Below are 26,229 nucleotides of genomic sequence, written 5' to 3'. Positions count from 1 at the left end.
GGACAACTACATGGTACAACAGTCCGAAGAAAAAATTTCACTTTTCTACTGCTAATCGTTATTGAGTTACGCAAGATACATGCGTACGTACAAATGTCAGGCCGAAAGCAGACAAAATGGATTCAGGGATGGTCAAAAGGGACATTTCCATTGAAATCTGAAAACCGGGATTTTTTGCAATCACAATACTTGCTTTACTTCGTACAAAGTAAAAAAGATATAATTAAAATTATAATACAAAGTAAGATTTAGAATAGTTTAAAAATATATATATATTACTATTATAATGGTAAAATAATATTATATGAGAAATTTATATTATAACAAAAAAGAGAGGATAATATAAGATAAAATAAGGTAAGAAAACAGGGACAAAAACGAACTTAAAATAAAGAGGAAGGTGGTAGAGGAAATTATAAAACTTAGTTATAAAATGAATGGGCGCGTCATGTAGCTGATAGTAAACTGATTAAAAGGCGGCAAACAGTTAAAAGGGAGGTAGTATTCTACCCCCCTCTCTATGCCAACACTTCAGGATTGAAAGACAAGCGGTGAGGGGGATAAAGTTTAAGGGAAGAACTGGAATATTCAAGCAAGATCCGGTACGGTTTGAAAATTGGTTATGGGGGTTGGAAAATACGAAGTAAGTCTATGTATTAATGTTAGATTTTATTATTATTATCATTATTATTATTATTATTACAACTACATCAGAAGAGTTTCAGTTTTGGACCAACTTTGTAATGGGATTTTATACTACTACAAAATTTTCCCTTCTCCATTTCGTTTTACCTCTCCCGTAACTTATTTCTCCCTGTTTTCCTCTAGACAGTTTGCTCTCTCAACTTTTACTTGGTCCACGTTCTTTCCATATTACTGTTTTCAAATATTAATAATATTTTTGTTCTAATTATTATTAACCAAAATATAATGTAGCGTTTATTTTTATTAAAATTCTGAATTTAAGTATGCGTCTGATGAAATTTACGAAAAAAATTAATGTTTAACAGAAATGTTTTAACAGAAGTTAAAAGAGAATATTTAAGGTTGAAAGATTTTTATCCGATTTAAAAAATGGAGGTTATGAATTCGACCAATATGTTTGCGCATAACATTTTTCCTGTTAATCCAATCGAAATAAATCTTGTTGCAGTCGATGCAGCTGCTTTTCGCGGTGATACAATGGTGTTAAAAAACCTTTTTAGATACAAAAATTGACTTCCAAATCAGCCGATTTGCGAAGACGCATCGCCACTAGACCAACCCGGTGGCATCCTGACGGAGGACAAATTAATGACTGTTTTGTGTTATCAGGTTTAGAAGGTCTGGAAAACGACCTCCGATAAAGCCTATCAGGGCTTGGGGGCTTGGAACGGATGGGATGGTGTGACGATCGGGATCGTTACAAGGCAGATGTCTTCCCGTACGGGGGTCAGGATGTATTCTGGAAAATACCTATAAGAAAAGAAAGACAAACTTGTTTATTATTTTTCGTTTTTCGTAATTATTCTTGGTATATGGGTACAAGTAGCAGTCGGTTATGTTGTTTTTAAAAAAAATATAAATTCTATGTATGTAGATGCATCGCTTAAATTGTCTTCCCGCATTAAAATAAATTAATGAATTCAGTAAGATCGGTATGCCAGTACGAATGTTTGACCCGATCAAGAAGGCAGTGAGAAGTTTAATAAGCCAGGCATGTCACTTGTTATTCTTAAGAACGGTTTTTTTTTGTCTTCAGTCGCTTGACCGGTTTGATGCAGCTCTCCAAGATTCCCTATCTAGTGCTAGTCGATTCATTTCGGTATACCCCCTACATCCTACATCCCTAACAATTTCTTTTACATATTCGAAACGTGGCCTGCCTACACAATTTTTTCCATCTACCTGTCCTTCCAATATTAAAGCGACTATTCCAGGATGCCTTAATATGTGGTCTATAAGTATGTCTCTTTGTTTAGCTATATTTTTTCAAATGCTTCTTTCTTCATCAATTTGCAGCAACACCTCTTCATTTGTCACTTTATCCACCCGTCTGATTTTTAACATTCTCCCGCAGCACTACATTTCAAAAGCTTCTAATCTTTTCTTCTCAGATACTTTGATCGTCTAAGTTTCACTTCCATATAAAGCGACACTCCAAAATATAATTTAAAAAATCTTTTCCTGACGTTTAAATTAATTTTTGATATAAACAAATTATATTTCTGACTGAAGGCTCGTTTCGCCTATGCTATTCGGCATTTTATATCGCTCCTGCTTCGTCCATCTTTAGTAATTCTACTTCCCAAATAACAAAGTTCTCCTACCTCCATTATCTTTTCTCCTCCTATTTTCACATTCAGCGGTCCATCTTTGTTATTTCTACTACATTTCATTACTTTCGTTTTGTTTTTGTTTATTTTCATGCGGTAGTTCTTGCGTAGGACTTCATCTATGCCGTTCATTGTTTCTTCTAAATCCTTTTTACTCTCGGCTAGAATTACTATATCATCAGCAAATCGTAGCATCTTTATCTTTTCACCTTGTACTGTTACTCCGAATCTAAATTGTTCTTTAACATCATTAACCGCTAGTTCTATGTAAAGATTAAAAAGTAACGGGAATAGGGAACATCCTTGTCAGACTCCCTTTCTTATTACGGCTTCTTTCTTATGTTCTTCGATTATTACTGTTGCTGTTTGGTTCCTGTAAATGTTAGCAATCGTTCTTCTATCTCTGTATTTGAACCCTAATTTTTTTTAAATGCTGAACATTTTATTCCAGTCTACGTTATCGAATGGCTTTTCTAGGTCTATAAATGCCAAGTATGTTGGTTTGTTTTTCTTTATTCTTCCTTCTAATATTAATCTGAGGCCTAAAATTGCTTCCCTTGTCCCTATACTTTTCCTGAAACCAAATCGGTCTTTTCCTAACACTTCTTCCACTCTCCTCTCAGTTCCTTTGTATAAGAACGGTTAGTTATACCATTAGCCGGAGAGATATTTGCCCTATTATAATAATAATAATTATTATTATTATAATAACACTTTTTAAAACTAATACTTATTTTTTTCTTTAAATCCCAATGTTTGAAGTTCTTTCAAATTATTTGTTAGAATTCTGGTGTTTATTTTTAACTTACGTAGGTTCAACTTCAAAATATTAAAATTTAATTAATTGATGTCGTATTACTTATAAAAAAAATTAACGCCTACGTTTTGGAACTTGTTTTTATTTATTTTTTAAGCTTCTCTTTATTAACTTATTTTATTATTTTTATTTTACGGATTCAAAGGATTTTATAACGCTAAAAATACTATGAGTCGGAGAACTTATTTTTAATCGATATGTAAAAGTGCTTTTAATCAATTAAAATAATGAATTAAGAACTTTGTTAGCAAGACTTTTAAGTTGGTAGCAATGTTATTAAATTATTACGGTTGGTACTATAGACTAAAGAAGCAGGTGGCTTGGCTTTATTATTATTATTATTATTATTATTTTCTTTTTTTATAATTTCTTCAGAGAATATTATCTGCGTATGATCATAGAATGTCTTTCCCACACTGCATGTATATCCATACAATATATATATATATGACATCTATCAGTAGGAACATACGCGCGTATATACATGTATGCACCGACTAATAACACCAAACAACATGCATGCCTATTTTTCAACCCCGTTATGTTTGCACTGCAGGGAACGTTACACTATGCCATTCGTATTATGAAAGAATCGCTTAGGAAAACTTCTCTCACGTATTGTTTGAATTTTATTCAGAGTGTGTTTAAAAATAAATACAAACACATACGTAAAAATAAACACCCGCAGCGTTTTTTTTCGTGTTTGTTTTTTTTTTTGACATTACACTTTGTATGTATAAATACGATAGGCAAGTGTACACAGCAAGACGTCTTATATTAATCAACTAGAAATCTGTCGGCTTGTTTTTCATACAGGGTTTTTTTTCTTCAGTTTAGATTGTTAGCAAGTATGGGAATTAATTTTTTTCCTTCGTGATTAAAAAGGAGTAAAGAGAATGGTCAATTAAAAATCTTTTATCCCAAGCGATTGGAATAAAGAATTTTAAAATAATAAAAAATTAAATTACATTTATTGTTTATTTAGCGTAACTTTGCTGACGAAACTTTGTGTATTTTTTTGAATAAATTTATCGAATTGTAATTTTAGTATTAAAAGGTCTGCCGGCCTCCGTGGCGCGAGTGGTAGCGTCTCGGCCTTTCACCCGGAGGTCCTGGGTTCCGAATCCCGGTCAGGCATGACATTTTTAACACGCGCTACAAAACACTCATTTCATCCACTGCGGAAAAAATTGCTTGACTGCGGACCCGGAGGTCTAACACACACAAAAAAAAAGTATTAACAGTTCTGAGTAATTTTTATTTTTATTTTGCTTTAGTATAATTATGATTATATATGAAAATATTATACGGGAAAAATTATTTTTAAGTACAAACTTTTTAAAATCGCATGAAGTTCTTGAAAAAAAACTGATGTGGACACCACATGACTTCCTTGTAAGCTTATTAAATTACACATAAACGTTTTTTTTTAAATGAAAAGTACATAAAATTTTATTTCATTTTAACTTCTGATATTTTTTTAATATTTTTTATCGTTATTATTGAACTATTATTCATCGTAATTTTTTTTTAAATCCGAGGTTAATAATTATTAATAAATCAATATAATTGAATAAAAATAAAAATAAGGCGATGAAGTCTGATTTGAATCGATGTGCCTTTCCCTTGTAAGATCCAAATATTTCATTAATTAAAATTTTATTTGGCTATAACTCTAGAACCGATAAAAATAAGTACCGCTTATGATATATCACTGAAAAGTTCTCGATGAGGGCTTATTACTGCAGTTAAGAAAAAGTAAAAAATCCAAAATATTGTTTTGAATTTTGGGTTTTTTTAGACACTTTTGGTTCAGTCAATTGCATTCAAAAGGGAAGGTGCACAACTAGATGTTACAGTAGTCCTAAACCCAAAATTTAAACATCCTACGGCTAATTGTGTTTTAGTTATGCGAGACACGTTCATACGTACGTACAGACGTCAAATGAAACTATTCAAAATGGAATCAGAGATAGTGAAAATGGATATTTCCGTTGAAATCTGAAAACCGAAATTTTTCGCGATTACAACACTTCCGTTACTTCGTACAAGGAAGTAAAAATTCTATTAATTTATTTTTATTTCTTATCCGTAAAACTATTCAATTTGGACTGTTTCCTCTTTTCTCAATTTTTTTTATCCTCCCACTGCGTATTATTCTTCTTTGTTCATTTATTTTATTACTTATTTTTATTGCTTCTTTTATTAAGCTCAATACATTCAGTCATACATATCTTATAATTTTAAAAAATAATTTGGTTCCAGAATTCCCCATTCCCGAAAAATCGATAAAACTCCTATCTTTCTATTTATTACATATTTTTTTTTTTATTCTTCCTAGGCATAGTAGTAAAAGTGACAAAAAAACATCTTGCGGGCACCATTGGTGGTAGGGGAGCCGATCTAAGTATAAAAATATTGATTTTCAAAATTTTTACTTCCTTGTATGTTGTAATCGCGAAAAATTTTGGTTTTCAGATTTAACGGAAATACCCATTTTGACCATCCGTGAATCCAGTTTGACTGGTTTCAGCGTGACGTCTGTACGTTCCTACGTATGTATCTCGCATAACTCAAAAACGGGTAACGAACCTACAGATTCTGCTGCTAAAGAGGCATGCAGTCAACCGTCCTTCACTACCCGTGTTACTGCTTCCGAGTTTGTTAACCGTGTGAAACTCACTCTTCACGCAAAGCGACAAGATAACTGGACGGCTATGGTAGATACCAAACTCCGGCGCATTAAAGGTTCTGTGTTGCCACGGGTCTCCTCCTACAGGAAAATTCTTCGTCTGGAAGTCGTCCTCTGCCGATTGCGGATAGGACATACGAGAGCTAATCACGAGTATTATTTTTTGTTTAATTCCGGGTCCGCTGTATGGTATTGCTTCAGAGGTCGAGATGAATGATTTGTAGCGTGCGTGAAAATGCCGTGCCTCTGACCGGGATTCGAACCCGGGATCTCCGGATGAAAGGCAGAGACACTACCGCTCGCGCCACGGAGGCCGGGTATCTGATGTCACCAGTAAACGCACCAGTATGCATGCGATTCAACTGCCGCTTGACTGTGCGCCACATTCTTGTGGAATGCATACGATATGCGGCCTTGCGTTGTAAATTTAAATTGACCGTGCATTTTAGTCAAATCCTGGGTAATAATAAAGAAGTTTTAGACCGGGTGTTTTTATTTCTTCGGGGTGCTAATATTTTACACATTTTTTAATATTGCCTTTTTTAAGTTTTTTGTCCTTATTTCAATATTTTAGTTTGTTTTTAAATTTCTGCTTTAAGTTTTCAATTTGTTTTAAATTCTTTTTTTTTATACTATTGTTTTCTGTTTATATTACTTGTTTTGTTTTCTTGGCGTTTCTTTTAAATTTTTAATTGTGAATTTTTTTTTGACAGTTTTTAAAACACATCGTGTTCGGGCGATGATAACAATGAATCGTTTTTCACCCAGAAAACTCCCCCCCAAAAATACCGTAAGATATTGAAATTTTTGGATTTAGGACTGTTACGTCTAGTTGTTCACCTCCCATTTTGATTGCAATTGACCAAAAGTGTACAAAAAAGCCCATAATCCAAAACAAAATAGGATTTTTGACTTTTTCTTAACTGTAGTAATAAGCGCTCATTGAGAGATTTTCAACGGTATGTCATAAGTACTACTTATTTTATTTGGTTACAAAGTTATAGCCAAATAAAGTTTTAAGTAATTAAATATTTGGATTTTACAAGGGGAAGGCATATCAGTTCAATTTCGACTTCATTTTATTTAAAAAAAATTTTTTTTAATTTACATGTTGATTTATTAATTGTTAAAAAAAATTACAATAAATAATAATTCAGTAATAAAAATAATATGAAAAAAAAAATCAAGTTATTAATGAAATAAAATTTTATGTAGTTTTCATTAAACAAAAATTTGTATATGTAATTTAATAGACGTACAAAAAAATCATGTGGTGTCCACATCAGATTTAAAAAAAAAATGTTTTGGTTTATAAACTTAATAAACAATAAACTATTAATTATTATTATAGTTAATATAAACTTTTAATGATAATATTACAATAAAAATTCATAATAATGTGATTAGCGGTAGAGTTTATCAGATAGTTATGGTTTATGGAGATGTATTATTTTAGTGCTTAAGGCTTGTCTGTGATATTTTATAAACGTATTATGAAAATAGCCAAAATGGTTTAATATAGTCTCAATCAATTAGTCAGTAATATAACCCCCCCCCTTCCACCAATCAACCAAACCTTTTAGGTTTTACATTTTTTAGTGTAAGTTTTTCTTCCATTTAACATAGGAATCGTACAAAAGTCAAAAACATTTCTTGGAGTTGGGAAAGCAGAAAAATAACTATTTTTAAAAGATTTTTAATGCCTTTTTTGGTTTATTTAAACATATAATTATAATTGTACTTAAAAATTCATCGTAAAACCCCCACCCAAAAAAATTTTTTCGCATATAATTATTTTTCCACTAAGAAAAGTATTACAACTTTTTATAATTAAATAATTTTATTTTTTATTATATTTCAGTTTCCTTTAGAAAACTTCGTAAGAGGTATTTGCAGTTTTGAAAACAGCCGTAAAGTATTATAATAAAATATTATTTTCGTTATTTATATTGAGATTTTATCAAGAAGTTCGTTAGAACTTCGCAGGTAAGAGCCCGCAGAACTGGACGGCACGGAAGAGTCAACGAACTACGTTTTCAATTCTAATCGTGACCTAACCCAAAAGCGAAATGAAAATGTGGGAAAAGTTAAAAAATAAGCATATATTTCAGTTCGATTAATTAGATTTGTAATAAAGAATACTTTCAAAGAATACCTCGAATTTTGTTAGACAACGTTTTTTTCGAACATTTGATAAACCGTGGGACTCGAATATGTTACATTTTCCTCAAAATGGTGGGTTAACGAATCGCGCCGCTAGGTAGCGGTACTTGATTGTACTAGGTAGCATATAAAACTTTGATAATGTACTAGAAATAATAAAATTTAAAAGAAAATATACTACAGCTTGTTTTAATAGTAAACGCTGTTATGTAAATGAAAGTACGGAAGATGAAACAATTTTTTTTAATTCCTATCACTTCATTAAAAAAAAAATTATAAGTATTAGTTTACATGACAAGTAAGCTGTTAATAAAACATTTAAAAAAACACGAATAGTACGAACGTGTTGCAAATGTGGCAACAAAGATTTGTTACATAAAACAGAAATAAATTCGATCGGTAAAATTTTTATTTGCAATTAGAACTATTTGAAGTAATCGATGGGGAAAAAAGTTCATTTAATAATAATATAAACAGCATCGATGGATACGATAAAAATCGAGAGTTACACTTAAAAAGTAATAAGTGCAATATTACAGCACGGATCGTCGATTAGTTGAAGGTCATTATACTATTTTATTAAAAAAGGAAAAATATGGTATGAAGTGAATGATATGATTATCAACAAAAAATAAAAAAATAAAAAATAGCAGAGAAATTAAAAAAAGATATATTTGTTTATTAATAATAAATACATAAGATAACAATCGGTATTTCATAAAAAAAAATAAAAGAATAATTTAACAGAACGCAGTGATATCCAAAAAATTACAATGAAATTGTAAACCGTACGGTAAGATTCTCGGAAATACCATTTCTTCCGCTCAAAAAACAGAAATCTGTGTAATATAAGTAATACTAATAAAACTGTTAAAACAAAACTATACTGATATCAAAAAAAGGTAAGACGCTACATGTTTTGTAACAAATTTCTCTTTTTTTTTCTTATTACACGGAACACTTAATCATTGTTTATTATCTATTATTGTATATCTATCTATTGTCTACTGCATATATTTAACGTGTATTTTTTTTATAGAAAATTCTAAATTAATAACAGATCTTACCTTTTTTGATATAAGTATCATTTTGTTAAATACAGTTTTATTTATACTACAAAAATTTTCGTTTTTTGAGCGGAAGAAATAAATGATATCTGCGAGATTCTTACCGTACGGTTTACAATTTCATTGTATTTTTTTTGGATAGCGTTTACGTATTTATTATAACGTAAAAATAAATTTCATATCAGGTATTGCAACCGATAAGAATATTCTTTTTTGTTTGTTTGTCAGTAAATAAAGGGTAGTCTTGATGATCGGGGTCGGGAGGGCAAAATTAAAAAGATTTATTTATTTTATAGCGCGTGCGTCTGTATTATCATACGTAATTGTTTATCCGGATGTATGTGTCACTGTAGCGGATATACGGCGGTAGATGTTAAGAGGGCACTGATCGTTATGGTTTATGGCGGTCGGCGATACATAGACGCGTATGACGTTGATATCATCATGCGATGAGTTAGCGGTCGTACGTAAAGGCTATACGTCCACGAAATTGGCGTGGCAATGGCATTTAGATAGCAAAGGCAACAGTTGCGCTTTATACTGTAACACAACACGTATATAAACCGTTTCATTCTATAGTTTCTCTTTCTCTTTCGCTCGATCATCCCTACCTCCGATCCTCTGTTTCACGTTACAATCAAATCCTAACCCCCACCCCCTATTTCTAACTATTATATCTCCCTAAATTTCCCCCTGGGGGTGATACGTGGGGGTCTTTGAACCTCTCTGTCGCTGACAGCAGGCGGGCTTCGTAACAGACATACCCCCTCTACACACAAATACATACAAAACCCGAAGCTTGCATCGGTGTGCAGTCAAAGGATTATAACATATATATTCTACTCTATTGCGGACATCTCTTTGTTACACTTTTCGACTTACAGATCTGCGTGGTTGTGGTTTTTTACGTATAAAAAAATTTCATTTGTCAGTTTTATTCTATTTATTTAAAATCTTAAATATTTAATTTTGTCATTTCTTATAATATATTTTTAAGTTTTAAATTTTAATTAAAAGTTTGCTAGTTTGGGATTTAACTTTTATACACACACATATATATATATATATATATATATATATGTGTGTGTGTGTGTGTGTGTGTGTGTGTGTGTGAGTGTGTGTGTATGTATTTTTCTAAATGCAAATTGAAATAAAATTGAATGTTGGGAGGTTGTATTGGGCTGTTTAATTGAGATTTAATTGTATTAATTATTTTTCAGATAAATTTATCTGAAACAGATTACATTGGTATTATCTAAAACAGGATAACGGTTATTTATTTTACTTTCCCGTCTAGATAGCGCTACAGCAGAGCTATACCTCTAGAAAGAAAATTATTGTAATCTGTCTAATTTGGGTATATCCGGTTTTCACTGGATCTTGCCTTTTTGACACCTAATGAACCAAAAAACCGGACGGAAAATTTCCGGATGTTATGTTCGTATGTACAGTGTGTTTGGTGTTGGCCTCTAAATCGCTTTATATCGCCAGAACTGCTGAACCGACTTTGATCAAACTCGGCCACATTACTTCTAAACACGGGGCATTGATGCCGTTAAATTTTCCACTTAAAAGGTCAAGGGGGTGAGACTGTAGAGCAAAGTCATCCCTCCCTATCTTGAGATTTCGCCTAATTAAGCCCGTATTTTACTTACGGGCATTTGTTAACGATGAAAAAAAAACAATATTTGCAAAAAATGATTTTGCAAAATCACACCTCACACCCAAAATATGCTGTTGTAATCATCTGTCATGTTGTGACGTCACAGGTGAGCGGTAGAATTAAATAAATTAATAATATTTAACGTGTAAAAAAGTAACTCGGTCTGGTCGGGTCTCTAGAACTCGATCGTCCGGTTGTCTCGGTACCTGATGCGTTAAGTCTTGCCGCTAGCAAAATTTGTTCTATATAAGTTGTGAAATTATTTTAGTTAATGTCGACCGCCGACGCTAGTACCGGTGCACTCGCGCGAATTAAATACCGGTATGCGCTCGTGCCTTAGAGTCACTGAATTAGACGAAAAAAATATATTTGAATAAAACGATAAATATTTTTAATTAAGTTGTGTGTCAGAACAGCCGTGTTGTCTGCTTTTTTTGTTTATTTCTTTTACTCGTTGTAAAACCCCTGTTAAAAACACTAGATTTATAGTTTTTCGCGTACGTAACGGTTTTTTGTGAATTAATATTTTTATAGCTATTTTTTTTAATTTTTTCCGCAGCGTCTACTGATAATGATTATTTTAATAGACTGCTAGACCAAAAACATCAGTACTTGACTGTACTTTTTCTTTCAACTTTTATTTTTAATTTTCAATCTATTCATGCGCTATAAAAAGTTCAATTCTTTCTTAAATTCTGTGTAATAATAATAAAAAAAGTGAGATCTAAATTTGGGCCTGAAGAGTTTTAGTGACCGAGACGAAAATTGGTGTATCAAAAAAAGATGACTTCGCCGAATGAGATATAAATGGGGATCTCGCAATCGTAAGACGGTTTTATTTACAAAGATGAAAAACGAAATAGCTATTTCGTACATCTGAAATAGTGAAATTCAAGAATGTAAATTTCTGCTGTTCGTGAAATGCAGACGGAAAAATTTTGTCAGATTTTTTTTTTTGTTTTACTCGACTTTTTCTATCTGTTTCTTTATAATAACGTAATTCAACATAAAATTTTTGAGGTGAAAAAATAAAATATTTCTAATGAAAGAAACAGTCTTAAAAAAATATTTAAAAGAGTTTATGTACACTACAATTTTTTTTATCTCTGATTATTTCAATCGAATTAACCGATTAAAAAAAAAAACAGTCTAGGTACATATATATATGCATTGCAAATTACCAACGCTGGGTCTAACATTTTTACCGACATACATGTCAAAATTATTCGATAAATTAGATTTATTTATAAAAAAATCAGTTATTATTTTTAAAAAATAATGTAAATTTTATAATTTATGAGAAACAGCTCAGTAAAGTTTTAACGAAGCAATGCATAAAAAACTAAGTACTTCTATGGTAATTTTTTCTTGGAAAAAATAAAAAAATGAGATTCAAATAAAGACTTAACAATTAGAAATCACTTTTATACTGAAACTTCAAAGCGAATATAATAGCCCAGCTGTACGTATAACTTAAAGAGAATAATTGCGTGTCTTATAGCAGTCATCCTGTTAACTTTCAAAGTAATTACATAGGTTTTGATTTTAAACAAAACTTTTTGGAGAGTAATCTGATTTTTCCAATTTATTTTAATAATTGTTTAGTACATCTCTTTTTATTTCTATGTATTTTGTGTACATATATAAAAATAAATATTCTAGATTATTAAATGAGAAAATGTCAAAGTATGCGTGTTCCATTAAAAAAATCTGATGTGGACACCACATAACTTACTTGTACGCCTATTAAATTACATATACACATTTTTTTAAAATTAAAATTACATAAAATTTTATTTTTCATATATATATTTTTTTAATCGTTATTATTTATCGTAATTTTTTTTTTACAATCGGAGGTTAATAATTAATATATCAATATATTTAAATTAAAAAAAAAAAATTAAATGAAATCGGTTTCGAACCGATGTGCCTTCCCTTGTAAGATCCAAATATTTCAATAATTAAAATTTTATTTGGCTATAACTCTGGTACCGATGAGAATATGAACCGATGAGATAAAATCGTTGAAAAGCTCTCGATGAGGGCTTATTACTGCAGTTACGAAGAAGTCCAAAATTCGAAAACAATTTGAATTTTGGGCTTCTTGGACGCTTTTGGTTCAGTCGATTGAAATTAAAAATGGAGGTGCACAACTATAGATATTACAAAAGTTCTAAATACAAAATTTCAACATAGTAAATAGTTTTTTAGTTATACAAAATAAATACATACGTAAGTACAGATTTCACGCTGGAACTAGTCAAAATGGATCCAGGAATGGTCAAATAGGATATTTCCGTTGAAATATGAAAACCGCAATTTTTCGCGATCGCAATACTTCCTTTATTTCGTACAAGGAAGTAAACGGGAACGTTTTGAATAAAAATATAACTGTTTTTAGTGAGGTTTTATTTAATTTTATATACTTTAATAACTTCGGACCCCGGATGAAAAGCCGAGATGCCACCATTTTGCCACTGCGATCGGCAAATTTATTTATTTTTTAAAATTATATTTATGGTATTCTCTAAATTAAATTCTTTGATACTAAGTTTTATTTAATTGCAGATTTAATAAAGTTATTTTACGCCAAACAAAAAAAAATCATGTTTTTTAAATGATTTTTTATGTAATTTAAAAAAAAATAAATTATCAGTTATTGAAGCAATTAAAAAAAAAAAATTCAAAGCAAATAACGTAGCAAATAAAAAAAGTGTATTTTTGTCCCTTACATTTTGTTTTGGTGAGGTCAAAAATATTTACGAATAATTTTATAAGTAACTTGAAGTAATAATGTAGCCGATGACGTAAATCATCATCGAAAAATGTTATTTTTATAATGTAATTTTTTTACCTTTCAACAATTTTAAGTTTTGATTCGGGTAAGGTTTTTTACGATAATCTTTTTAAACCCCCGTTTTATTTGTTTTTTGAACCCGGATAAACTTCGGTATACATCTAGTATAACGTACATTATATTATTACCGCTTTGTAAATAAATCACTCGATTGTTATTTCAACGTAATCAAATATTTGTAAAGTTTATAAATATGTAGTTTAACCGAAAGAAAAAAAAACGAGATTTACAAAGAGAGAGATAATATAAAGAGCGAGAAAGAAAGAAGTTAGTGTATAAACAAGTAAAGTAAGGGGGGAGAACGTAACGCCGTTTACTTTGTCAACATCTCTTCACTAAAACGAGTGGATCGGTAGATGCGGGTATAATAAGTAGAGAAGACGATATCGGTGGAGGTGAAAATGTCCTTTCCCTTTTACTTTACCTCTCCTGCTTCATACAGGAAGAAGGCGGTGGTAGTAGAAAAGGGGGATAAGGAAAAGGAGTAGGTGGGAATCGTTTGTGGAAAGATGAAGAAACGGTACTGAAAGTGGAAGAATCAAATCAATACGATCACAGCCGGTGTGACGTAACAGAACTAAGTGTGAAATTCATTCATCAGATCCTTTCTTAAACTACTACATTTACACAAATACTTGAATACGTACATATGTGCTAAATGAATATTATCGAGTATCGTTTGTACAGTCGTGGAATAAATACACAGAAAAGGAATTCTGTTTGTTTATAATAATACATATCCATCTGTAGTATCACACCTAATTGAATCTATTCCGTATATAAACCACAAAATTTACCGAACACTTTCTCCTTTTTCATATTTTTCTATGTTACTGATGTAAATATATGTATAAATACAAACAATAGTTGCATAAAAATGTACCTTATACATAAAAAATCTGGTTGGACACAACGTAACTTCCTTGTACGCTTAATTATTATATATACACATTTTTTTTTTTTAAATGAAAAGTATGTTAAATTCTATTTCATTAGTAACTTATGTTTTTTTTTCTATTGCTATTATCGAATTATTATTTATTGTAAAAATGTTTTTACAATAACAGGTTAATAATTATTAATAAATCTATATATTTAAATTTAAAAAAAAAAAAGTTTAAAAAAGGAGAAGTCTGATCGGAACCATGTGCCTTCCCTTAAGACCCAAATATTTTATTAATTAAAATTTTATTTGGCTATAACTCTGGAATCAATAAAAAATAAGTACCGCTAATGATGTATCATTGAAAAGCTCTTAACGAGGGCTTTTTACTGAAGTTAAGAAAAAGTCCAAAATCCAAATTTTAATCGGACTTTAGGCTTTTTTGACACTTTTGGTCCACTCGCTTCCAATCAAAAGGGGAGGAGCACAACTACATATTATAACATTCCTAAATCCAAAATTTCAACATACAACTATTCGTTTTTGAGTTATGCGAAATACATACGTACGTACAGACGTCACGCCGAAACTAATCGAAATGGATTGGGGTATGGTGAAAATGGAAAAAAAAATTAACTCGATCTAGTAGATCTTGAACTCGTTCGTGCAGTTGACTCGGTACCTGGTGTGTTAAGCCTCGCGACTATACCAATCTGCCGATACTACAAGCGAAATTTGTTACGTGTGAGTTGTGAAGTTACATTAGTTTAGTTAATATTGACCGTCGCTGCTAGTACCGCCGCACCTACGCGATTTAAATACGGTACGCACTTTAGTTAGTAACGTCGAATGATAAACGAAAAATATTTAAATAAAAGGATAAATATTTTTAATTAAGTTGTGTGTGTAAGCCGTGCATCAGAAACAACCCACAGTTATAGGACTTTACAATAGCATTTTTGTTTGTTTTTTAAACATGTAATGATGTTTACAATAACATTACACCCATCCAAATAAAAAAAATAAACAATTTTTTCAGATATAATTATTTTTTCACTATATAAGAATAAATAACCAATACCAGGAAAGTATTACAATTTTGTTGTAAACTTTTTTTAGTTTACATAAGAAACGGTTGTTTACAATAAATTTTTTGTGATTTTGTTTGTTGTTGTTAATGTAAAATTTTGGTTAAATTTTATCTGTAAATAAAATACGTTTAACTAATCAAAAATGCAAATGCATTCCTTGTAATTGTAAATGTATGCCGGCCTGGTGGTACCGGTGGTAGCGTTTCGCCTTTTCATCCGGAGATTCCGGGTTTGAATCCCAGTAAGTCGTGGCATTTTCACACGCTAAATTTTCATCCATCTCATCCTCTGAAGCAATACCTAACGGTAGTCCCGGAGGTTAAAAAAAAAATGTATTCCTGGAGTTAAAAATGGTTATAAATTAAATATTAGACACCCGCCCGGTCTAACAATAATATAATCCGTGTTAAAATAAAATGGCTACCATATAAAAGTGTCACCATTTTCTCCCTCCTCGCTCTCTTTTTGAATAAATGAACCTCTACCATATTTATTAATCTGATTAAGGGTGAAATATATTCAAAAAGTAGGGTGAAAAGAGGGTAGTAATTGATTAAGACTATTTCAAATACGACGCATAATTATGGTAAATAGATAATGCTGTTACGTAATTTTATACGTTATAATAAATACGTGTCGTTCTGTAACGAACGTAAAGTCTGTATAATTTAATTTTACTATTTATTGTAATAAATAGATAATGTATTAATACACAACGGAATAAAGTAAGATAAATAAATTAATCAAAGCCGTGTAATAATAAATTTAAAGTGCGTGTCAGTTTTTGTATATAAAAGTTAAGAAGGGTTTTCAGAATTTAATTAAGGGTTAAAAAGCTACTGCGCTAATTATTCGTCTTTAAACTTTTCGTATCTTTTATTTATTACTACCTCGCCTTACAGTTATTAACGAATTCGTTTTTCTTTTTATCTTTCCATTTTTTTTTCATTACTTTACGTCATCTTCAGGTGTATTAATAATATTATTACATTTTTATGTAAATGTTTAACTTCCATTTAAATCTCTTTGTAAAAATTATATGAAAAATAATTAACGGCAAATTTTAGTATTTATAATTTAAAAAAATTACGACGAAATTGTAAACCGTACGGTAAGAGTCTCGCAGATATCATTTCTTCTGCTCAAAAAACAAAAACGTCTGTAATATAAATAAAACTGTTTTTAACAAAAGATACTGATAACAAAAAAGGTAAGTCACTACATTTCTATTATCAAAATCTGTTATTAATGTAGAATTTTCTTTAAAAAGTACTTGTTAAATATATGTAATAGATATACAGTAATAGATAATAAACAATGTTTAAGCGTTCCGAATAATAAGCAAAAAAAAAGAAAATTTGTTACAAAACTCTTATCGGCCCGATTTCATTTATTAATTCCGGAATAAACATAAGAATTGTATTATTTCTATAAATGTGATATGTATTATATGTAAATGAAATCGGGCCGGTAAGAGTTTTGTAACAATTTTTTTCTTTTTTTGCTTATTATATGGAACGCTTAAACTTTGTTTATTATCTATTATTGTATATCTATTGTCTATTACATATATTTAAATGAGATTTTGATAATAGAAGTATCTGACCTTTTTTGATATCAGTATCGTTTTGTTAAAAACAGTTTTATTTATATTACAGAAATATTTGTTTTTTGAGCGGAAGAAATGACATCTGCGAGACTCTTACCGTACGGTTTACGTCATTGTAATTTTTTTTTTATATCACTGAGTTTTGTTAGATTATTCTTTTATTTTTTATGAATTACTGATATCTTATGGATTTATTATTAAAATTTATTACCTTAAAACAAACAAATTGAATTTCACGACCAATTTTTTTGTTGATTGTCATATCATTCACTTTATACCATATTTTCCTTTTTTAATTAAACTAGTATAATGATCTTCACGAATCGAAGATCCATGATGTAATATTGCACTTATTACTTTGTAAGTGTAACCCTCGATTTTTATCGTTAAATTCGATTTTAACGAATCGAATTTATTTCTGTTTTATTTATTCCTTTTTTACTGAAACTAGTATAATCTCTTGTAAACTAATACTTTTATTATTTTTTTTAAAGAAGTGATGAGAATTAAAAAAATTGTTTCATCTTCAGTACATTCATTCACATAACAGGATTTACTATTTAAATAAGCTGTAGTACATTTTGTTTTAAATTTTATTATTTCATGAACATTATCAAGTTTTTTTACGCTATCTAGTACTATCAATTACTGCTATCTAGCGGCGCGATTCGTAAAGGTACATTAAAAAATGAATAAAATGACATATTCGAGTCCTGCGGTTCATCAACTGAAAAAAAAAACGTTGTCTAACAAAATTCGAGGTATTTTTTATATTATTCTTTATTACAAATCTAACTGAACTGAAATATAATGTTTTCACGCTTATTCTTTCCCCCGTTTTCTTTTCACTGTTAGGTTAGGTCATGTTTAGAACTGTAACGTAGTTCGTTGACTTCAACGCTTCTTACCGACGGAGTTTTAACGAATTCCGTGCTTATTCAAATAAATATATATACAATACATTGCTAAAAAAAAATTCTATGCCGAATTAAAAACGACCACCGATACATTAATTTTAATTTTGATGTTCAAAAATTAGGAATTTATGTACGGTCATTTTTAAAGCGGTTTTGTTATATTTTAAACGTTCATCTTGTATATTAGATTGTTTAAACAGTATCGAGCCTTTGGGGACCAAAATCGGGAATACATTTATTTTTATCGGAAAATAACATTATTAAACCACATATGTACCATTTTTTCCGTGACCTTCTGCCATTTTTTTTTCGGCGACACCATAATGCCGTAGTTATAGAATTTCTGGGGTTTATTGTCAGAAATTATGACACCGTGGTTTTCACAGATCTCTTAAAACCGACTTAACACCGTTCAAGGAGTTCTGCGAAGACCGAAACAAACGATAGTCTGACGGTGCCAGGTCTGGGCTATACGATGGATGCGTTAAAACATCTCGGTCAAGTTTTCTCAATTTCTGACAAGGCCCTTAAAGATGTATGCGGTCTGTCGTTGTCAGCGTGGTATACGACCCCGCTAGATTTTTTCTTGTTGGATTTCATTAAAAATCGGGTTTACGTACCACCTTTGCCTGTCGATCTTGTTTAGCTAAGACTTCGAATTATCGCCGTAGTTGCAGAGGTAACGCCCGATTTGCTATCTATAGTCTGGAAAGAAATCGACTTCAGGAGGGATGTTAGGTGACAAATTTGATGTGTTTTGCTATGAAATGAGACCTCAACCAAATCTATGAGTTATCTCAATCAATTTTTCTATGATTTTAAAGTCGTGAAGTTATTTTTGAATCGCTATATTATATATATATAATAGCAGACCCAGTAATGCTTTGCCATTACTAGATTTGTGTATATCTTTATAAATATATATAGATTAAATGAATAGAATTAAAAGTTTGATAAAACATTAAAAAATTAAAATTACGGAACTTCACAAAATTTAATCTTTCCCTTTTCCCTTTTTCCCTTTTCCCGTTTCTCTTTCCTGTTCCCCATTTCATTTTACCACAATCCCTACTTCTTTCACCAATTTCCTCCTTTAAATTATCTCTTTTTCTCCCCCTTTTGTTTCCTTCTTCCATTTCTCTTTCCCTTATTCCCTTTTCCCCTTCCTATTTTTCCCCTTTCCCTTTTATTTTTTATCCTTTTCCCCGTTTTCGCCTTTTTTATTTTCCCCTTTTTACATTTTCCCTTTTCCGATTTTTCCCTTTCTCCCCTTTTCCTCGCGCGTAAAGCGATCCAGTAGTTTTTTAGTCTATAGCAGATACGCATATCGGAAACATTGAAAAGGAATCGTAAAATATTTAGTATATCGTGTGTTGCTTTTACGTCCAACAGATAGCGCTGTTTTTCAAAAGAAGCATGTTTTACCTGTCACAAGTGTGTTATCTTAGGTATATAAATAGTAGGTATATAAAAACCCGTGCGTATTCGAATGCAATGTTGTGTCAAAATTTCAAAGCTATCTGTGAAGAACTTTCGGAGATTTAAGATTTTGAACGAACGAACATTTACATTTTTATTTTTATAGATATATAAATTTATAAGGAAATTACATTTTTAGTGAATGGTATATTTGTATTCAATTTTAAAGCAAAGAAAATTTAATTTCACCTGTATTCCCACCGTAAGACTAAAAATAATACCGTACTTTTGGAAATGTCGGTAAAAAAACCTTAATGTTGTTTTGATCTTTTTTTTGTTTTTTTATTAATTTATCATATTTTACAGGTTGTTTTGAATGAAATAATGAGGAAATAAAATTGATTTTAAACAATATAATGATGAAAATTTAATTAAATATTTAAACTTGTCTATTTACATTATATATGTATATGTAAACATCGAATCTAAGCACGTGTATCACATGTATATATTAATATAAATGTCCTCCTTTTACATACAGTATATATATATATATATATATATATATATATATATTTGTGATGTAGTTCTGTGCGTGTTCTGTTTGCAGTTTAGTTCAAAGAGATATATAATTAAATCATTCGATGTTGAATTTCTCTATCTATCTCGCATTTAGTATCTCTGTTTTACCTCAACCACTCTTCGATTACATGGATGAGCTCATCTCCTCTCCGTTATTTTTATCCCCCTCCTCAGTTTACCCCCTTCACTTTATTCCATTTCTCTTCTTTTTTTTATGCAAGTTTGTCTCATTTTTTTTTTCTTTTATAGCAGCAGCCAGCGAATCTATGGAAAAATGTCAGTGGTGAGAAGTTTTATTATTTTTATTTAAAAAAAAAACCATTCCGATAAGTCCTCTTTTAATTTTCTCTCTCTCTCTCTCTCTCTCACTCATTTAAATTGTTTCTGTGTATTTTACTTTCTCGTATCGTCCTTTTTTTCTGTTTTCACCCAGAGGCTATTTTGTTAAACGTTTCTACCGTACCTGTTAACGACAAATAGGAATTAATAATAATAATAATGAATAAAGGGTATACGTTCTCTTTGATTTCATTTATTTTATTATAAATTTTTTGTTTTTTTATTTTTATTATTATAAATTCTACCTTTCATTTTTTAATTTAACTAAATTGAGTTGTACGCCCCGCTCATCAGTATTAATTTTTCTCTCATTTTACTTAAGTTTATACATATCTTTATTTAAAAATAAAAAATCAACAAAAAACTTTTTTCCTACTTTTTTAGTTTCCCTTTTTTCCTTACATTATTTTTATATCTTTCTCTTTCCTATCTATCCTTTTCCTTTATTATTTTTTTAAATCGTCCTTTTATAAACCTTCAAGCTCTACATTTCCCCAGGTTTTTTTAATTATTATTTTTTCATACCGTTCTGTTTTCCTACCTCCTACCATTTTTTCTTTCACCGTCTCATCGCAATTGTACTTGTCTGTTTTAATTTTTAAAGGATGAAATCATTGTTGTTGTTGTTATAACCTGGAGTACAGTTTTTTAATAAAACAATTTGACAGAGAAAAGTTTTTTCTAATTGTTATTAACCGAGTGAAAAGATTAAATGATGTACTTGTTGAGTATCTATCAAATCAAAGTAAAATGTAGGACCTACAGGTTTGTTTTTTTTTTTAAGTCTGTGGAGATGAAATGTGAATGCTCATCATTTTAAATGTATTAAATGATTTTCTCTTTTTATATATTCTCTATTACTTTCTATACTTCCTTTTCTTACACACACTCTATACACACACGCGCACACACACATACGCACAACATATATATATATATATATATATATATATATATATATATATATATATAGAGAGAGAGAGAGATAGAGAGACAGAGAGAGAGAGAGAGAGAGGGAAGATTGGATGAATTACATTTAGATATTTTGAGAGAAAATAACTTTTAGAATGTTTTATTCTAATCACTTTATAAAGAGGAAAAGATAAATTGTGTTACAAAATATTTAAATTAAAATAATCCTGTTCAAAGTGGTGGACAAAGTATTTTAGGATAATTTAATCTTCATTTTCATATTTTATAAGTAATTACATCAAAAATAATTATATTAACTAGCGTACCCCGTCGCGACTTCGCCCTCAATATAGATGTAGCTTCACTCGCAATGCTTTTTTAACAGCAAACTTATTTTTTTATAAATAAAAAATGTTTATTCAAAAATATTATATTTAGATTTTCATTAAATCCCGATAAAACGGTAAATAAAATTTTTTATAGGAATATACGATAAACAATGAATTGCTGCCCAAAACTTAAATAAAGGAAAACAAAAAAAGGAAGATAAGAAAATTGAATAATATTTGTTAGACCGATCCATTTTACGATTGAATTAAAATAGTTCAATATAAAAGTTCTATAAAGATAAAAAAAAAAAATTATTACAATCCCAAATCTAGCTTCCTTATTGCAGCTTCGCCCGTGCTCTATGGTTACTTGCGCTTCCCGTCACGATCAGAGGGCCACGGCTCGCTTCGCTCTCCTTCCCTGTTTTCCTCCTTCTCCCGTTTCTCTTTCCCTTATTTCCTTTTTCCCTTCCTCTTCACCCGTTTCCCTTTACCCCATTCTCTTTTCTTTTTCTTCTCTTTTCCCTTTTAATTTCCTTTTCACCGTTTTTCCCTTTTCCTTTTTTCAATTTTCCCCTTCTTCCCTTTTAGATTTTTCCCTACTTCCCTTTCTCTCTTCTTCCCCGCGCGTAAATCGGTCCAGTTGTTTTTTAGTCTATAGCGGACACATATCGGAAACATTGCAATGGAATCGTAAAATATTTTGTATAGCGTATGTTGCTTTTACGTCCAACAGAATAATTATTTCATGATTTTCTTTGTCTGATTAACAACGATAAGTTATTCGGTGGAGTTAATGTGCTCCTTTTTGGTGATATAATCCAACTACCTCTAGTCAAAGGCCATTGGTGTTTTATTCAATCTCCTTTGTGTGAAGCAGAAATAAATTTATGGTATCATCTTTATTTTCTTGTACGAAGTAAAGGAAGTAGTCTAATCGCGAAAAATTCTGGTTTTCAGATTTCAACGGAAATATCCATTTTGACCATCCGTGAATCCATTTTGACTAGTTTCGGGTGACGTCTGTACGTACGTACGTGCGTATATATCTCCCATAACTCAAAAAGCCTTTTGTAGCATTTAGTTGTGCACCTTCCCTTCTGATTGCAATCGACTTGACAAAAAATGTCGAGAAATGCCCAAAATCCAAACAATTTGCGTTTTGGACTTGTTATTAACTGCAGTAATAAACCCTTATTGAGAGCTTTTCAACGATATATCATAAGCGGTACTTATTTTCATCGGTTCCAGAGTTATAGCCAAATAAAATTTTAATTAATGAAATATTTGGATCTTACAAGGAGAAGGCACATCGGCTCGAATCCGACTTCATTTCCTTTTTTAACTTTTTTTTTAATTTAATTGATTTATTAATATATATTAACCTGCGATTGAAAAAAAATCAGAATTTATTAGTGAAACAAAATTTTGTCTTTTTTTAATATTTTGAGAAAAAGAATTTCCTAAAATTTATTTCACACCTCTGAAAAATATGTATTCTGTTTTTTTGGTCTATTTTAATTTTTATTATTAGAAAAAAAATTAGCCGAAAATATCATACGATACTTTTCCAACTTTTTGTTATAATCTTACCGTTTCGATTACCTTACTGTTTCTTACGTTACCGGGAGTGTCGTAGGCTATGTATGTATTTAAATAGATTTTAAAAAATTGAAAAAAAAATTATATTATGTACAAAATTTCACCCGCACGCTCGTTAATTATCCTATATTAAATATGTTTTTTTTTTCTTTTTTGGCAGTCGTGTTCTTAGGTAGATTAAATAAGAAAGCTACCTATTGTAATGGATACCACAATTTGACTTCCAGACAATTTCGACATATCTTTCACATCCACCAGACCCCAAAACCACCATCAGTTCAATCGTTTATATATATATATATATATATATATATATTTATATTTCGCTTTCTTATGGACACGATAACTGCCGTAATTTTGCGCCAATCACTTTCAAATTGATACATAAAGTATAACATCTCAAAATCTCGGTCGATGTCAGTGGGAAAAATCGGACCGTGGGGGTGGAAATGGGAGGGCTTTTACGAAAAAAACAAAATATCGCTATAACTTTCATATTAAGTAAAATATCGAATTCGTTTAAAGTTTCTACTATTCTTTAGATAAGGGCCTAAAACTTATCTAAGTAAAGTTCTTATTATCTCCAACTATTGTCCTGGGGGTGGAAAAAAATGTAGTTTCGAAAACAAAAAAATAATATTTTCCTTAATAGGCACGGATTCGAATCGGTTTAAAGTGGTCATTAGTCCACTAAACATTACCTTTGTCTAAAACAATTTTTGATATGACTTACGGCAAGGGATGACCAAAATTTTGCTGGAATTGTAAGAAGATGGGGCTTGTCGTATGCTAAACATGTGAAACTTTTTTCACATGCAACCATTATCGTATCGAATAAATTTTAAGTTTTTCTTAACTTTAAGGCAGAAATATTTCTTATACCCTACTTAGCACCGGTAAAATCTACCTCCGCCTTCCGGCGTGCCGAAAGGGATTTTTTAATTTTTATCTCTTGTTAAGAATTCATGTTTATCGGGGGAAATAATGAAATAAACTACAGCATTTTAACAAATAATTAATTATTCAACCGCTTTACCAACATATTAAATTCGGAACTAAAATATACATACATTAATCTAAATTTACATGCATCACATGATTCTCAATGAAAAATAATTTTAATTTTTTTTAAAATCCGTTAATGATGTAATACTAAGTGTAATAATGTTTAAAAAAAAATTAAAATTAAAAAACCTTTCTATTAAAATTGTGAAGATGTTTCTTACCTTTTTTAATCGGCGGTAAATCTGAAACGTCGGTTAACATTGATGGACTTACGGCACTGGGTTGCAATGAAAATGGACTGCTACCGTTAGTCGGATACCTAAACAAAAATAACATTACCTGTTATTATTATTATTATTAAACTTTTATTAAAAAAAAATATAAATAATTATTTTAAAACTATTTTATATTTTTATATTCTATTTATTTATTCGTAAAAAAATTTATTTTTAAAAATAATTGTCTAGAAAAGCATTTACAATGAGAAAAATCTCTCCAGGTTCGCAAAATTACGATGCACAACTATCGTATGACCAGTAATCTTATACGGCACTGACTAATTACACCTAACCAACCTAGAAAAATTGCTCAAGACTTTTATGATTTATGACATTTTGAAATCTTTGAATCCAAAAATCTTTGTTAAATTATGTAAGCGTAAATTATGTTTAGCTTTATATCTTAGAAACACAGTAATTTGTAGTCGTGAAATTGGTCTGATAGCTTTTATAGGGTGGTGCACGAAACGACCCAATATTTGGTTTTGTTAAAAAATGTTTGAATCGCAATTCAGAAAAGTAAAATACAACGCGTTTAATACGTACCTCGAGATTATGTTCTGCTTGTCACATGTTCAATATGACCACCATCATGTCTACCAACTTCTTTAACACGAAATCCTTTGTTGTTAATAACTCGACGATACATATCCTCGGTTGTCTCGTCGCACCCCTCGATGATCAGGTCACGCATTTCCATCACTGTACGAGGATTTTTATGGAAAATCGTTGCATTTAGAAATCCTCAAAGAAAATAATCGTACGGATTCAAATCAGGACTGTTTAGAGCCCGGTTCTGTCACACGCAAAACGATTAGGAAATCGGTTGGAAATGATATTTTTGTTAAAAGTTTCACGAAGAAAGTCTAAAACAACATTAGCCCCGCGTAGTTTGATCTCCATCCCGCACGAACCAGTCGTTTTCTAATTGAAACCCTTTTGCAAGAAGCCGAGGAACAAAATTATTAAGTAGCACGTTAAGATGACGTTGACTGTTCACTATCTGTTCAAAACAGAACGGTCCTGCTATCCCCGTGACTTGACATAGCGGCCCGTACCGAAATTCTTGGAGTATGATGCCCTTTTCAGGATGCACGTATGGATTTCCGAAAGTCTAAAAAAGTATTTTTTTATTTTATTAACAACCCTATCTAGGTGAAAATGCGCTTCGACTATACGTCTTGGTTCATAGCCCGTTCAACGAATGCCGTTGTTTGATGTTTGTTGTCAACCGTTAATTTAGGCGATACTTTTATTTTGTACGGATACAAACAAATCGGTTTTTAAAATTCGCCGCACAGATCTCTTAGAAATCCCAGGTTGTGCTGTTGATTGTTGATTTGCTCGGACTCCTCAGCGACGCTGCTTTTTGACAGCTTCGACATTCTACGGAGAACGAACAACGGTAGACCGTTCGCGCTTACTCTCAAATACTGAACCGTCACTGTTTCGTAAAGTCTACGTATTGTTTTAAATGAAGGCGACCACCGAGTATGAAAATGTGCACGAAACCGTCTTTGTGTAAGCACCACGCTTTCCGTTCCGTTAAAAAACAACAGTCTTTACGCGCTGTTCTAGTCGGTCTTCCTTTGTCAGCCATCTTCGAATGATATAAAAACCTCGGAAAGAGAAGAAACTTATATTCATGAACTGCTGTCCCTTCTGCCGATTATCGACCTAAACAAT

The 26,229-nt window shown here is 30.8% G+C and overlaps 1 protein-coding gene across 1 annotated transcript in view; it reads right to left on the bottom strand.

Annotated features, from left to right (window-relative positions):
- Positions 1 to 26,229, bottom strand: part of LOC142332478 (paired box protein Pax-6-like) — a 202,164-nt gene that overhangs the window by 62,294 nt on the left and 113,641 nt on the right. The window contains exon 6 of the mRNA XM_075378928.1: positions 24,487 to 24,584. Within this exon, the coding sequence (XP_075235043.1) occupies positions 24,487 to 24,584 (98 nt within the window). The remainder of the gene's footprint in view (positions 1 to 24,486; positions 24,585 to 26,229) is intronic.

The sequence above is a fragment of the Lycorma delicatula genome, chromosome 11 (genome assembly GCF_047948215.1).
Source record: "Lycorma delicatula isolate Av1 chromosome 11, ASM4794821v1, whole genome shotgun sequence".
NCBI lineage: Eukaryota > Metazoa > Arthropoda > Insecta > Hemiptera > Fulgoridae > Lycorma > Lycorma delicatula.
This window is presented reverse-complemented; position numbering and strand designations above follow the sequence as displayed.